We start from the raw sequence: 16817 nt of genomic DNA, 5'->3' as shown, positions 1-16817 counted from the left end.
AGTTGAAATTTTTAGATATAGGGCTCCATTCCCTAATCTCTTCCTCTTAAAGACACACAATCCTTATTTTATCGCTTTAAAAAAAATCTGGATTTTAGTTACAAATAACTCACGAAATTTTCCTAGTGAAAACTGGGGCAGAAAAACTTTGTATGTTTGTTTATTTTTGGTGTCTGAGCAGGTTTTACCTCGAGGCACAGGGTTCGAGACGACCAAAAGAATGAGTCTCAATTCAGAACAAAGAAAAGAAGAAAAAGAACAAAAAAGAAGAAGAGAAGAAGTGAACTCAAAGTGCTGAAATGGAGAAAGATGCGGACCGCTCAAGATATGATTGAAGTGACAAGCTTCGCATGTCCCGCCTTGATCCAATGCTGAAGAATGAACCAGCGGTTACAGCTGACGAGCATCAAGATTCCGATCAGAGTCTGCAGCAAGAACCAGCCAAGACTCAAGATCAAGCTTCAGAAGATTTATAGATAGGAATCTTGTAACTCGTAGCTGATAGGCTTAGTTAGTCTTTTTAATTTTGATTTTGATGTAATAATGGGACCACGGACCGGAACCTCGACGGCACCTCGCTCAGCTCTCAACCTCGGTACTCCATCACCTCATTCACTTCTGAACTACACGTGACCTGATTCTTTTATAGCCAAGGATATGTAGGCAGCTCAGATACCAGGGCTCAGTCACATTCAACTTTCTTTTAGCTTTTGGTCTCTCCAAATAAAGGTCGGGTAAAAAAACCTGTCTCGTCATTCTTTGTCTGAAAACTCTTCGCATTTCTAGTCAAAGAGGGGCAGCTGTAGACATGTGATTTTTGACCCTCCCCAAGATTTTTCATATTTTAGCACGTAAATATTTAATCTAGGCCTAATATCGCTATCGTTATTTCAGCTAATTTTGACTTTTCTACTTTATTTTATTACAAGAAAATAAAAATTATAAAAAATAGTTTCATTAATATTTTTAGTCATTTTTAATATTGAAAAATATTAAAAATAGTTTTGTTTTAACGGTCAATCTTATTTTAATAGTTATTTTACTTAAGTAAGACTAATTAATAAATGAGATCGTATTTTAATCTCGTTCGCGGGGAAAGAATAAAACTTGGGCTCGAGCAACCCATTTTTATGCCTACTTTTTGGACCTAATCCATAATTACCAAGACCATAATTCCTAGGCCCATACCCCTAACCTAATTCCTACCCTTATATAATAGTACATAATTCCTAAATTAGAGACCACGCCTAAAACACACAATCAGCCGCTAGAGCTCTTTCTTCTTCCCAAAAAAAAACTTGGAAAAACTATAGAACCAAAATACACCCTTCCAATTGCCATAACCCATAAAGGAGAACACCTAAGAAAAACGCACAGGAGCAGCGAAATTTGGCCATTCTCTGGCTGGCTTTTCTTTCTCATAACAGCAACTCATGACCTTTCTTCCCCATCTGAAAAACACACCCCAAAATAGCTTCAAATACGACCTGAAAAACTGGCCTAAATCCAATTGAAATTCCGCCACCAAATAGCCATGAAACTAGCTGAAGTCCACACCAAAATCCAGCTACAAAACTTCAGCAAAATAGCTTCGAAAACCAATCCAAAAATCCATGAAAACCCAGTGAATCATCCTGACACGTGCTATGGATCTGTGAAAGGGTCGAGTCCGTCGAGGTCGGCATGGAAGTGCTCCGGTCTATGTTTCCTATTGGTTGAGTTCATTTGCTGCTCATTTTTGGTCGTTGTCTCTGTTCTATTGAGTTACAATCTCTCAGCCTCAAATTCATTAATAAAGGTCCATTTTTCTTCTTACTCTAGTTTCAAATCCTGCTTTGGTTGTTTTCTATGATGATTAATCTTGCATTGATCTATTTAATTGTTAAAGATGAATTCATGTAGTGTTTCCTCCGCTCTTTAGTATGTTGATTCTTTGAGTTTAATTCCCAGCACATTGCACGATGCCTTTATGGATGAATTGTACTAAGCTTCACAGTCTTTAAAAAATAGAAAAATGGGCCTCGTCATTTATCGAGTTTAAGGATGGAAGAATGGGCTTTGGGGGTCAGTTCTGTTTTAATTGCATGTGGGCCAAATGAATTTACTTTACTGAACCCATTTCCTTAATAAATCATAAGTTGGTGCAGTTACTCGCCTATCAAAGATTAGCAACTAAATTAACAAATGTCAGTAAGTTATAAGTATGCTGGCAGTAGAATCAACCATGTAAATAATGTTAGTGGTCAACTCTATCACTTGATCCTCAAATAAAATCCATAACCCTTGGCCCTCACATTAATACTAACTAGTGTAGAAAATATCTTGAAAATTCGTAGTTGCTTTAGGCCCGCTATTTTAAATTAATTTTCGTTATTTATCTAAATTCGGGTGTGCATTTCATGTGACCCAACTCCAATTCTCAACAACGTTAAATAAAATGTGTCGTGGACCGTTGGTGCATTTCATGTGACGTGGTTCAAGGCGCGTTTTAAATAACGTTGAATCTTCCTAAATTAATTAAAAGCAGTTAATATGTTAAAATATACCATAGGCTAAAACATGTATTAAAATCAGATAATAGGCCAATTGTAATAGTTTAAGCGACCGTGCTAGAACCACGGAATCCGGAAATGCCTAACACCTTCTCCCGGGTTAACAGAATTCCTTATTCAGAATTTCTGGTTCGCAGACTTCAAAATGGTCTGGATTTTGGATATTTATTTCATTGATTGGTTAGTCAGACACAGAATTGTTATTTCTGGAATGGATCCAAATATGATTTGAGCCATAGTTGAAGGGGATTGGGAAATTGATAGTTTATTTAGCTTTCAATCAAGTGTTAATAGCAATCAATCTACCTGAGGTTTATGAGAACCATTTTGAGCAATTTTCCTGTACATCTTAGTATGTGAAGATCTCTTAAGCGCTTAAAGTGTTATTGTAATATCAAATTTGTTGGAGTATTATTGTGAATGAATCAGGTTGAGATTGCTTTCTTTTCTTTTGAAATTGTCTAGTGAAGGATGCTGGGGGTCTATTTGGAAACAGCCTCTCTACCCCAGGGTAGGGGTAAGGTCTGGGGACTGCGTACACACTACCCTCCCCAGACCCCTTTTCACTATCATTATCCCCCTTTTCACTATGCCTTATTTTAAAATCTGTTGCTTTCTCTTCTACTCTTTCACTTTATGTTGTTCTAATCGTGTTCTGGTTTGTTGTATTTCCTAATGTTGCTTTGGCTATTCTAGGTTTGTAGTTAGTTTCTTTCTAATTTGTTTCTCCTCTTGCTTGATGTATTGATTTGCACATGCATGTCTGAGCGTATGTGTGTGTGTGTGTAATTGATTGTTCTAGACTAATGTAAGCCGTTGAAGTTATTGATTTTGAAATGTTTGTTCATCTTCTGAAGTTATTAATGATTTGTTCTCTGTTTTGCCTGTACTCTTGATATGGTTTGACTATCTTTGATATTTTATGAATACCCATTTCATCTGTTTTCCTCCATGTTTTTTTGGTAGAATGTGTACATTGCATCTGATTTCTGTTAAATATTTTTGTTTAATCTTTATTTTCTTGTCAGTTTTCCCTTGCAGCTCTCCTTAAAGTATGTTGTGATATGAAATCAGGAATTAGCTAGTAGTCACAAAACCAAATTTGTGCAAACTGACTTCTTTTCCTTTTAAATCCTATAATGAGATTAATTTGATATGTTGTTCTTTTTTAGTAGCTTGCATGTACATTTAATGTCCAAATTTGGGTCTAGGTAATGTGTTTCTGTAGAATAGCTTGGCTCATGACTAGCATCTTGTATGTCCATTATTTTCTTTTTCTTTTTTGATCAATTTATTTAGTCTAGGCATTCCAGATGAAAGGTAATGACTTTATTTATCCTCTTTTGTAGGTGGAGTAGATCAAGAAATAGAAGATGAAGGCAATGAAGATCTAGACCTTACTTAAAATAAATTTTGAATTGCTATAGATGAATGTTCTAGGAATCTTTTGTTGTCAACATTTTGAAACTTACTATCTTGAAATGTATTAAACTTATGCACTTGGGGTAGAACATAATATTAATAATTTTATTTTGTGATTTATTTAAATTTTAGTGTTATTATAATTTATTATATATATATATATATATATATATATATATATATATATATATATATATATATATATATATATATATATATATATATATATATATTTTACAATAGGAGCTATATTTCTGTTTTATATGAACTGTTACAATAGCCTACCATAACCGTTGCAATAGGACACAAACCATTAGAATGTAAACTGTTCTAATAGATCCAGTAAACCGTTCGAAAATGCCCTCTAAACCGTTCCAATAGGTATTTAAAACCGTAGCGATACAAAAACAACCGTTACAATAGCTTAAAGAGACCGTTGTTATATCCATAAATAACCGTAACAATAGCTTACGAAAGTGTTGCATTAGATAATATGGTAACGGTTATGAGCCGTTGCATACACGTTATAGTAACGGTTTTAAACCGTCCCAATTGGAAGGAATAATCGTTCCAATAGAGAAAAGGAAAACCGTTGCGATAGACGTCTCTATAGCAACAGATATGAAAACCGTTCCAAGAACCGTTCCTATAGCTCTATTGGCACGCGAGCGGATGTGACGGTCTGTAAACCGTTCCAATATAGCTACGGCAACGGTTTATCTACCTACTGGAACGATTTTCCATCCGTTCCAATAGGCTTATTTTCTGGTAGTGTGGAGTGAAGAAATAACGGTAGGATAGGTTTAGAAATGGACACAAGGAATATTCCTTTGAATATTGCTTGTTTTGACTTTTCAGGGTTCCTTGGAATATCCCTATAAATAGGAAGAGATAGAGAACAAAGGGGGGATCTTCACTTTTTGAGAAGAGTACATTGTAAAAGGTTTGACTAGAAGGAATATACAAAAGTTGTCTTGTTCACTGATTATCTTATTCAAGCACACGTTGTTTAATCTTTGTTCACAAGATCCAAAGATTCCTTATCCTTCTTCACTTCTCATCTTTCCACGTTAGTGTCAGGTGGAAGAAACATCCAAATCATATAATAATTGGGTGATAGTTCTTCCTTATTACATTTATTGCATGTTCATGTTACAATAATTATTCGCAATCACTGAGTGTAAATATGCTATTTAATGCTCTCAAACGCTGTTCATCTTACAAATATCCTACAATATTTGATCTAGAATTTATTATATTTAGCTAAGATTCGCCCTTTATTTCATCGTTAATTAGTTTAACAAAAGGCTTAACATTTTTTGGTCAAACAAAAATTAAATTCTTGTTGAAATTTTAGTAATTTTCACATATATAAACAGAAAACAAAACCGTTCAGAGTGAGATTTGAATTGCCAATTTCACTTGTAGAGGTGCACCCAATAATAATTGCACCATAAGAGTCTTTGAGCATGGGTTCACACACATATATTTAATTAATTATAAAAAAATATAATATTGTGATACATGGTTCAGGAGAGTAGTATGGGTTCACGTGAGCCCATATCCTTCAACTTGAATACTGTTGCTACTTGGTTGCTTTATCTTTATTGTTCCTTAAGCCGATGTTCTATCAAAAACCGTCTATTTCTATAGGTAGGGTAACGTCTTCGTAAATACTACCGTACACCGTTTATGAGATCAAGCTGAGTTATTTTGTTGTAGTTGTTGTAGTCAAATATATATAGTAAAAAATATAATATTTTATCGATTAATTTTAGAGCGCTAAAAATATTAAGTACATTTTTTCGTATTATTTGATAGCTCCGCAGCTAGAGTTGTCCGTACTGTTTACCAGCGGACTTTTCGAGGAACCCAAAAAAACAAAACTCTGTTTACACTCCTCTTTGTTATAGCCGTCTTCACCAACCCCGAACGTCACTCTCCATTATTTAACAGTAGCCGTCTCTACCAATTCTCAACGAAAAGCACAATTTTCACAGACCAAAAAGACGAGGCCACTCTAAAAAAATGGCAGCAAGTTCCAGTTTGTTGAAGCTAAACGCCTCTTCATCTTCATGGATCGGTCAACAATCGTTTAATCAACGGTCCGGATCTTCCTGCCGTTTGCCTTCTTCTACTCGCCGTGTTAACGTTATCCGCGCCGGATCTTACACCGATGAGCTCCTCAAAACTGCCGTAATCTCTCTCTCTCTCTCTCTCACTTTTTTCTTTTTTTTTTTTCAAAAGAAAAATCTGATTTTATCTGTTTGCATGTTTCGTGATCGGATCTAGAAGCTTCTATTTACGACTCATTAATTTTGACTTGTATTTTTTTTTCTTTTTTTCTTTTTTGACATAAATATACTGAATTTTGGGACTGTATTGTCATTTGCTTCACTGAATTGATGAAAATTGAAAAGGTTTAGTTTGTCAACTTTTTTTTTATTGATGTTGATATATTTGGCTGTTATGAATTGGACACACACATTTATTTGTTTGCATGTTTCGTGATCGGATCTGAAAGCTTCTTTTTACGACTTAATTAATTTTGATTTTGTTTTTTTCTAATTTTTTTGGGTATACAGCATTCATTTTTTGTTGTAAATTCCGCTAGTATACTGAATTTTGAAACTGTACTACCATTTGTTTAAGTGGGTTGATGGAAATTGAAAAGGTTTAGTTGGTCAACTTTTGATTTTTAATCGTTTATATTTTGGTTGTACTTATGAATTGGATTCCTTTATATGGTTTATTCTAGTTATATGTGTCTTCAGAATCCTATCTTTTGATTGGATGTTTAGAAAATCTTCTAAAGTTGCAAAAAAAGGTGATTCTTTGGGCTTGCTATACTTTATTCATTTGGCCGCTACATATAAACATGCTCATGATGTGCCTGAATTCATATTTAGTTCAGGAAAGATAGATTTTAAGAAAGTGTTAGCTATTTTAAAGGTACCTTTCATCTAATTAGATTGATGTCTTGTCTGTTTCATGCTGTAAATAACAAGAAAATTCTGATCTTTTTGTTTTTTGGTAGTTTACAAACCCTTTCTTGAAGGAAGGAGCTTTATTGATGGAACCTCATTTCCTTAAATTTAATGTAATTTCGCTTTAAAGTTGATAAATGTCAGAGGTTGAGTCAGTGGGTTCAGTGGAAGTGTGCTTTATTACATCTATGCATATGAAAAGTTTTTTGCATGTGTAGACATGGTCCGAGCCACAATCAGTGGGGTTGGTCGTGTGTTCGCACTATGAAGTGCTAGATCCACCTCTGAATTAAAAGTGACTTTTCTGTAATGTCCTTGTAAACTTAGACAATGTATAGTGGAGTAGAATATGTTTGTGCGATATACAATGCTTTTGAACTAAGCTGCTCATTGTTTTGTTGATATAGAAAACTATTGCATCTCCTGGAAGGGGCATCCTTGCCATTGATGAATCAAACGCAACTTGCGGAAAGAGACTGGCGTCAATTGGTCTGGACAATACAGAAGCAAACAGACAAGCTTACCGTCAACTCTTGTTGACCACTCCTGGCCTAGGTGATTACATTTCTGGTGCCATTCTATTTGAGGAGACACTTTATCAGTCAACTACCGATGGGAAGAAGATGGTTGACTGCTTGCGCGAGCAGAATATTGTACCTGGGATCAAAGTTGATAAGGTGTGATTTCTAACCTGTTTCTATGTTTCGTGTAACTTTTTCTGCGCTTCAGGGCTTATGCTGCTACCTTTATACAAATATTTTGTTTGCCTGTTGAACTTTGCCCAATTTTAACCCTTCTTTTTATTTACAGGGTTTGGTACCCCTACCAGGATCCAATGATGAATCTTGGTGCCAAGGGTTGGATGGATTGGCTTCTAGGTCTGCTGAATACTACAAGCAAGGGGCCCGTTTTGCTAAGTGGTATGTTGTGCCCTTTCTGCTTCCTCTATCATCTTTCTCTTGTCCTTTTCCTTGGAAGACAGAAGTGGTCTAAACGTTTCTGAAGAATTATGGTACATAAATCATATGTGTCTTTGATTTTCAGGAGAACAGTTGTTAGCATTCCTTGCGGTCCTTCTGCTTTGGCGGTAAAAGAAGCAGCCTGGGGTCTTGCTCGATATGCTGCTATCTCTCAGGTGCTTTTTAGGACTTTTTCTTTCTATCCTTCCAAAGATATAACAAGAAAATAGGGTTCTCTTACTCAAAAGAAAAATAAAATATATATAACAAGAAAGTAGGGGACACTAAGTCACCAGATTCACCCATTTAAGCATTTGTTGGTTGCACTTTTTGGGATATTTTTCCCATCTTAAGAATTTGGAGAACAATCTTTAAGGCATCTGATAGGTTTTGGGGAATGATGGAAGTTTTATCTTTCTATTCATGGATTGCTGAAGATTATTTTCTTACATTCTGCAGGACAATGGTCTAGTGCCAATCGTCGAGCCTGAGATTCTTCTTGATGGAGACCACCCAATAGAAAGAACACTTGAAGTTGCTGAACGTGTTTGGGCAGAAGTCTTCTACTACCTTGCAGAAAACAATGTTGTTTTCGAAGGAATTCTGCTTAAACCTAGCATGGTTACTCCTGGGGCTGAACACAAAGAGAAGTCTTCTCCAGACACTATTGCTAAGTACACACTCAAAATGCTGAAAAGGAGAGTTCCTCCTGCTGTTCCAGGAATCATGGTACAAATTCCTTTCCCTTCCTAACTGATTCCAGTAGGTAGGAAATATGCTGTCACATATTCACTAGTTCAAGAGGCAAAGAATCTTTCCCAAAGTGATATTTTAATCCTCAGTTGTTTCTTTGCTTTTTGTTTCAAATTAATCTGAGTCGAACCCATAAGAAAGGTAAGAGAAACTTCATTTCACAGACCCCCTGATAATGTCTGGAAATGTCGGTTGGTGTCTTCAACTTGGGGTTCTCATCTGGATATAGTGTTGCCACCACCACCATCATTTTTAAGATTTCGAATAGCTTACCTGTAGAATATTTAATGTTGATACCTATTACCAGGAAAGTTATCCTAAATTATGACATGATTGAATACTCCGCCCTTTGAAAAAAATATAGCAGGCATTATTCTGCTGCTCCTTATTGGTTATTTTATTCCATCTCTTTTTCTTGGTCAACTATGCTAAAAGTCTGTGTGCTTCTCACCTTTCAGTTCCTCTCGGGGGGACAATCCGAAGTGGAAGCGACACTCAACCTCAACGCCATGAACCAGAGCCCCAACCCATGGCATGTGTCCTTCTCATATGCACGTGCACTCCAGAACACCGTGCTTAAGACATGGCAAGGTCGTCCTGAGAATGTAGATGCTGCACAAAAGGCACTCTTGATTCGTGCAAAAGCAAACTCCTTGGCTCAGCTTGGAAAATACTCCGCAGCAGGTGAAAGCGAGGAAGCTAAGAAAGGAATGTTTGTTAAGGGCTACACCTACTAAGCACCCCGCTTTTGCTGCAACTTTATGTACTTTCCAGTTTTTTATCGTTTGCTAGATTTGAATGCTGAAGAGAGTTTAGTGGCGGACTAATTGCTCTTTCTTCTTTTTGATCTCAAATTAGTGTACTTGATTAATAAGCTGCAAGGGGTGATTCGTCGAAACACAATCCTAGAAATGCTCGGGTTTATACTTTATATATGAGGGACATGTATGTCTACAAGAATGTTTAGAATACCTTGTATTATCCCTATATTGAGAACTCTTTAAATTATGCAATCTTTTTCCAAGCGCTCATTGATTTCAAATCCTATTTCCTGTAATGCTGCATTTGTTCGTTCCTTGCTGGTTTTGTTCATAAACTTCTTTCTTCTTTCTATACAGTGGCTTGTGCTTTTGATTCTTTAGAACTTCCAAGGTACACCAGAAGACAATACCAATATAAAGAGAACACATTAATGAAATTGTTTATATACTATGTTTCTTGGCTTATAGACTTTTAAGTGGGGTGGATTTTGGGTCGGATCAGGTTTCTTTCAACTGAATCGGGTTTAATCTGGTGCACAGCGATGTGGCACTCCATCCAAAATATGGGTATATTTGTTCCAAAGTATAACGGTAGAGATAGCCAAATAGTATAACGAAGGGTATATTTTAATTATTTTTCATAATACATGAGTATATCTAACCCTTTTCCGTAAAATCAATTATGAGAATTTTTGTACCATATTCTCTGCAACTAAGCCAACCGGCTGGATTTTCAAAGCATTGCCAGTTTCTACTCGTGTGTGGGCTGATATAACCATGGATTCTTTACTCTTTTATAATTGAGAAATTTATGAATGTCAGTGGCGTATGGTTTGTAACTCGATGGACAATAGATCCGCCTCTCTATTCTTCTTCACTTAAATATTAAATAAATTTCTACGGTAGAATTTTGAATATATGACATGTGTTTAACCCATACATTATTAATTGCACTCTTACTACTAGAACAAAGTTGAGGAGGCTATAAGCTTGAATTTGATTGAGGCTATAGCAAATACAAACAATATTTATCCCTATCCCATTCTATCTATAAAATTCCACGTTTTGCTTTCTCAAACCTTATTATCAGCGACCACCCTCAATCACAAATTTTCCGGTCCTTGTTATTTCAAATTTTTCTCTGTCTCTTGAATTTGTTTAGGATTAATTTCATATATGGTATGTGGTCGCTGAACTTTTTCCACTGTACTAGTAAAATTATTTGACTTATTTTTTATAATACTAAAGTAATTGTGTTGTACCCAACAAATATTTTTTCATGACATCAAAAATATCTGAATTTTATCCAGTATAATAATTAAGTCACAAAATTTTACCAACTATAACAATAGAATTTGTCCGATGCTAATTCTACTTATGTAGCCGTTGGATGCCATATATAGGATAGAGTTTTTAACAAGTATATCATTCAAGATAAGGTCTATAGGTCACGTGTGCCTCCATGTGACCTATAAGTCACGAGTTTGAGCCGTGAAATTAGCCACTAGTGCTTGCATGAGGTTAGGCTGCCTATGTCACATCCCATTAGAGTGCGGCCTTCTCCAGATCTTGTGTGAATGCGGGATGCTTTGTACACCGGATTGCCCTTTTATATTATTCAAGATAAGGATGATTGATTTATTAACCATCTTAATTTGGAATATTCTTTGAATTATTCTTCAGTATCTTCTAGAATCAAAATTAATAATAAAAGCATAGTAATAATAATAATAAAAAATATTAAGAAAAAGGGGGACCAACAACAATATAGACTTTCTCCCCTTTCAATTCCTTGTGGTCCAAATAGACTTTTTGTCCAAAGAAGACCCTTTGTATTAAGACCATCTAAACAAATTTTTATAGGACATTCATAGTATACATGTAGGGTATATTCTATTTTCATGTTTATATTGTGTCTCTTAAACATCATAGTATCTTAACCACGTATCCGTTCCCTCCTTAGCATCAGGTACTCCTCTATCCCAACCACGTATCTAGGTGGTTCAACTGAATTTCCTACATCGAAAAACTATATTGCGGTAAATACGGTAAATATAACTTTTTTTGGTTATATATAAACTGTTGAATTTCCCTGACATAAAGAAAATGTTCTAGTGTAGTAATAACAGATTTTTAATAGGACCAATTATGACATTCTAGAATGTTTTGGATCTCTTTATATAAATTTGTAGCTCCTCAATTGCCTCTTACCAATTGTCAATGAAATCCATGCCAGAGACTTGAGAGTGGTCCATCCATTCTATAATGCTTTACCATCTTCTTTTTAGAAATTCATGCGAGACAATGACAAACAGCCTAATATACAAAGCATCTCGCATTCAGGTAGGGGTGGCAAAATGGTTAAAAGAAAATAGTTAACCACTCATATTATTCACTAAAAAATGGGTTGGATAATGAACTTTTTAAAAACGGGTCAAATATGGATAAGAACCATATTATCCATTTAGAAAATGGATAACCAATGGATAACCAATGGGTCTAACTTTTACATTTGTAAAGCCTCAAATTGGGGATTCCTCAAGTTAGGGAGACTAAAAATTCTCCCAAAAGTGATCATATACAAGAAGTCATGGATAATATGGGTAACCTATACTTTCCGCCGGTTAACCCATTTTTTATCCGTATTAAATATGGGTCGGGTCGGATAATTGATCCATTTTTTCATTACCCGTTTTCGACCTGAACCATATCCGACCCGCCCCGCCCGTTTGCCACTCCTACTTTCAGGTAAGGTCCGGGAAAAGGACGTACCTCTAAAAATGTAATGTAGACAATCCACCCTAATGTGAGGCAATGACACTAAAGGGCAGCCCGATATACAAAGCATCTTGTATTCAAAAAAGGTCCGGGGAAAGGCCGTACCTCTAAAAATGTAATAGACAATCTATCCTAATGTGAGGCAGTGACACTAAAGGGAGCCCGGTATACAAAGCATCTTGCATTCAGATAAGGTCAGGGGAAAGGTCGTACTTCTAAAAATGTGATGTAGACAATCTACCCTAATGAACCCGATATACAAAGCATCTCGCATTCAGATAAGGTCCGGGGAAAGACCGTACTTCTAAAAATGTGATGTAGACAATCTACCCTAATGTGAGGCAGTGACACTAAAGGTCAGCCCGGTATACAAAACATCTTGCATTCAGATAAGGTCCAGGGAAAGGCTGTACTTTTAAAAATGTGATGTAGACAATCTACCCTAATATGAGGCACTGACACTAAAGAGCAGCCTGGTATACAAAGGATCACGCATTCAGATAAGGTCCGGGGAAAGGCTGTACCTCTAAAAATGTGATGTAGACATTCTACCCTAATGTGATGCATTGACACTAAAGAGCAGCCTGGTATACAAAGGATCACGCATTCAGATAAGGTTCGGGGAAAGGCCGTACTTCTAAAAATATGATGTAGACAATCTACCCTAATGTGAGACAGTGACACAGTCACGCTCAATTGGTTTATTACAAAAAACTAGGAATTATGGACCAAAATCCTTGGTAATATTAAGTAGTAGTTGTAGTTTTTTTTAACAAAACATGACAAGGAAAAAAAGAAAAAAGAAGAGGAAAACAGTCCTCGAAATGCAACATTGATATGGCTGTCGGAATCATGAAATTAGATTAGGTGAATAATGTTGAGAGAAATGGAATCTGACCATATAAATTTGAGACATCAAGGGAAGACTCTGCTCTTTCCTGTCTTCTACATATTTTTTTACTAATTTAAATCTTGATTTTTTTGTCTGTTAGATCAAAGCTTTTGTCATTGTTTGGCTATTAGAGAACAAACCCTTTTTCCCTCTTATTCAGCTTAGTCCAAATGTGGTCTTGTTTGCTGAGGCAAATTCAAGATTTAAAGTCAACGAGTTTAGAATGAGTTCGATATCATTATAGAGAAAATGATAATTTTTTCTCATGTATTGTTCGAAAAGAAATTGAGCAACTTTGGTTTTCGTTAAACTTTTGGTTTAATATTAGCACCTTTGTAAGAAAACAATTTCGTTTTCGGCCTTAACACTTAACGAAGCTCCAATTTGAGAATAATTTTAAATCATAATCAGAAATTGAAGGATAAATTTGGACTATTTTCATGAAGAGTTCGGACACGTAAAGTCCATCCATTTTACGTACGTTGGGAGTTCCGTTAATAGTAAGAAAAAATACCAGATTATTGCTAATGAAAAAAATATGGTCGATAACTAATAGTGTAACGAATGACAAAATTGAGCAATTTTGAATATTACAAGAGCAAAATTTGGACTTTTTCCTTTATTATATGTATATGTATATATAATGTGTTCAGTTGAATCTACGAAACTCAGACCTAAATCTGCCTTTGGTGGGATGGAATTCTCTCATCAACATAAATTTGTATAAAATATGTAGGCAATATGTTTGCCTTATAATGACTCAAAGGACCAACAATGTCTGAGAAGACACCATTAAATATTTGTCAATTTGGTTGTAATGTTTTGCATGTTGTCTGTGTGTGTGTGTGTGTTTTTGTGGTGTATGTGTGTAGGGGTCATGAAAGGGTGTCCACAAAAGAAATAGTGTCACATTCATATTCACAAGTTCCAAATGACCCCTAAAGTTAGTGTCACATTTTCATTTGAATAGACACTAAAGTTGAGGCAATGAGAAACCTTGACACTACTTTTTTCTTTTTACCTCTTCTCATTGTTTTCTGGTTTTCCACTCAACAACAACAATTAAGGGCGGAGCCACGGTGTTGATTGTAGGTTCGGCCAAATACAGTAGTTTTTATTCAAATTCTGTATTTGTTTTAAGAAATTCAATGAATATGTACAAATTATTAATTTAGAACCCAGTAACTTAAATGGATAATAATCCCGAACCTATAAGGTTCAAATCCTAGCTCCGCCTCTGACAACAATCCCGTGAAATCCTATAAGTGGAGTCTTGGGAGGGGGAGGGGGCGAGAGATTATGTGTACGCAGACCTTACCCCTACCCCGAGAAATAGGGAGATTGTTTCCGATAGGCCCTCGATTTTTCACTCATTATCCAGCATTTGTATTGGGGTTGCGACTAATTCAAGAGCGCCTTATGTTAAGATTCTTTTCATACCTAAGTTTCGAGCTTGAGAATTTTGTTAAGGATGGAGAGATTCTATTCATCCCACAATTACCTTTTGGAGTCGTTTGGTAGGATGTATAATAATAGTACTGAATATGGTGTATTAAAAATGTTTGGTATAGTAATCCGGGTATTAGTTATGCTGGGGAGTTATGCTTGGTTTATTTTTTATCGACTATTTGGTTTGACGTATTAAAGATTTTGAAATGGCAGTTCGTCTTTATACACGCATATCCATGTATTAAAAATTATGGTATTCTTAATGCCATGATTTGCTATGTATAAGAATAGTAATGAATATGTTGTATAACTAATACAAGTATTAGTTATACATATATTGAAAAACACTACCAAACAAGAAATTAGTAATACTAAAACTAATACATAGTATATTATTATTTTTCCTAAAATATCCTACCAAACGACCCCTTCGTGATGCCATTTATTTCTTGGTTGAAACTAAGATCATGGCTAATTGAACTTGCTTCCCTTTTGCATCAATTGAGGTGCACATTTACAAGTTACATGTTGTCGATTGAATATGAAAAATGTAAAAAAGAATTATGTAAATATAACAAATTCTTTATTTTCACTATTTTGTTTTTCTATGTACACCAAACAAAAATCTTACTGTAATAAATAATTTTGGGAGGATGGGGATGGGGGATTCAATCTTTTCTATGTTGTAAATCTGATCCATATTTGATTTGGATCTCAAATTTGAGATTCTCTTTGGAAATTTTAAAAAAAAAAAATAAGTGGACAAGATATTTTGGTCAAATCTCAACAACATATGGTAGTGATGGAGGGTTGTCAGTATGAAAAATAAAAAATTAATTATTAATTTGGTAGATCCAACAAATGGATTGAAGACTAAAAAAGGGGTTATTATTGACAACCTGTTTCTTTTGGCCAATCATTTGTGATCAGTAGTTCAAGAAAAAGCCTCAATTATGGTTATTAAAGCTAACAACTTTTGATATTTGGTCAAAATCCAACAATTATTGTCTTAGTCAATACTCCCTCCGGTCCAAAATAAGTGATTTTTTAGCTGTTTTCACACAGATTATGAAATTCATCTTTTAGCATTAATTAGCAATAAAATTGACCATATTAACCTTTGCTATCTCTTCACATAAACACTCCTAACACATACTCCAACACTATTTACTCCAAGGGCAATGTAGGAAAAAAATAATTAATTCATTCTTGAAATCTGAAAAAATTACTTATTTTGGACCACAAAAAAAAGGCCAAAAAATCACTTATTTTGGACCGGAGGGAGTAATTCCTATTGTTTTTCCTTTTTCTTTGTATCTTTATTGCTTTCTTTTCAAAAATGACCAAAATGAGTTGAAGAAGTAGAAAAAGGAATGAGTAAAGAATATTCAGCTCAAATTGAATTAGATACCTTTTCTTTATGCTTTTATGCGTAATGGAGTTATAATATTAAAGAAAATTAAGAATTGGCTCCCTTTAAATTATTTATTTTCATTTCCCCACTTTACTTTGTTCCTTTTTTTTTTTTTTTTTTTTGTAAAATGTTTTGTGGATATTCTTAGAAGTACACAATTTTGTAGAAGAAAATGAAGAGAGAAAGGTAAAAAAAAATTAATCAGCATTTAAAACTATCCTATAAAATATAGCTAAATAACTATAGCAATATGATGTTGCCACTAAATACTAAAATAAGTAAAGTTATCTCCATATGACCTATAAGTCACGGATTCGAGCCGTGGTAGCAGTCACTAATGTTTGCATTAGGGCAGACTAGCTATAGCACACTCTTGTATCCGTGTAACCTATAGGTCACGGGTTCGAGCCGCGAAAGCAGCCACTGATGCTTGCATTATCGTAGATTATCTACATCATATCCCTTAAGGTATGACTCTTCTCTGAACCATGTGTGAATGCGGGATACTTTGTTCACTGGACTCATTTTTACTAAGTCCTACAAATGTTGTAATGCACCAAATTCACCTCTTGAGCTTAAAATCACCAAGATCCATTTAACAACCCCTCCAAAACAAATATATGGTCAACCATGAAAATTTTGGTCAAAATCAATTAAATTTTGTCGTTATAAACTTATAATTTATTCTGTTTCCCCATTTCATCAAGTATTGAAAACCATTCCACCATATGGGTACTGTTCCCTATGACCTTTTCTTTTTTTTTTTTTTAATAATTTTGGAAAATATTAAATATTTGTTATTTTGTCCTCATTTCTAACCCCTTCCCTAGGAAAACACGGGGTGGGGGGT

The 16817-nt window shown here is 35.0% G+C and overlaps 1 protein-coding gene across 1 annotated transcript; it reads left to right on the top strand.

Moving 5' to 3' along the window:
• On the top strand, window positions 5799–9715 carry LOC109235211 (fructose-bisphosphate aldolase 3, chloroplastic-like). The gene is made up of 6 exons (XM_019401227.1): window positions 5799–6170; window positions 7369–7638; window positions 7772–7881; window positions 8006–8096; window positions 8380–8649; window positions 9132–9715. The coding sequence occupies exons 1-6, from the start codon at window positions 6003–6005 to the stop codon at window positions 9408–9410; spliced, it is 1188 nt and encodes a 395-aa protein (XP_019256772.1). The 5' UTR covers window positions 5799–6002; the 3' UTR covers window positions 9411–9715.

This window comes from Nicotiana attenuata, chromosome 12 (assembly GCF_001879085.1).
Source record: "Nicotiana attenuata strain UT chromosome 12, NIATTr2, whole genome shotgun sequence".
NCBI lineage: Eukaryota > Viridiplantae > Streptophyta > Magnoliopsida > Solanales > Solanaceae > Nicotiana > Nicotiana attenuata.
This window is presented reverse-complemented; position numbering and strand designations above follow the sequence as displayed.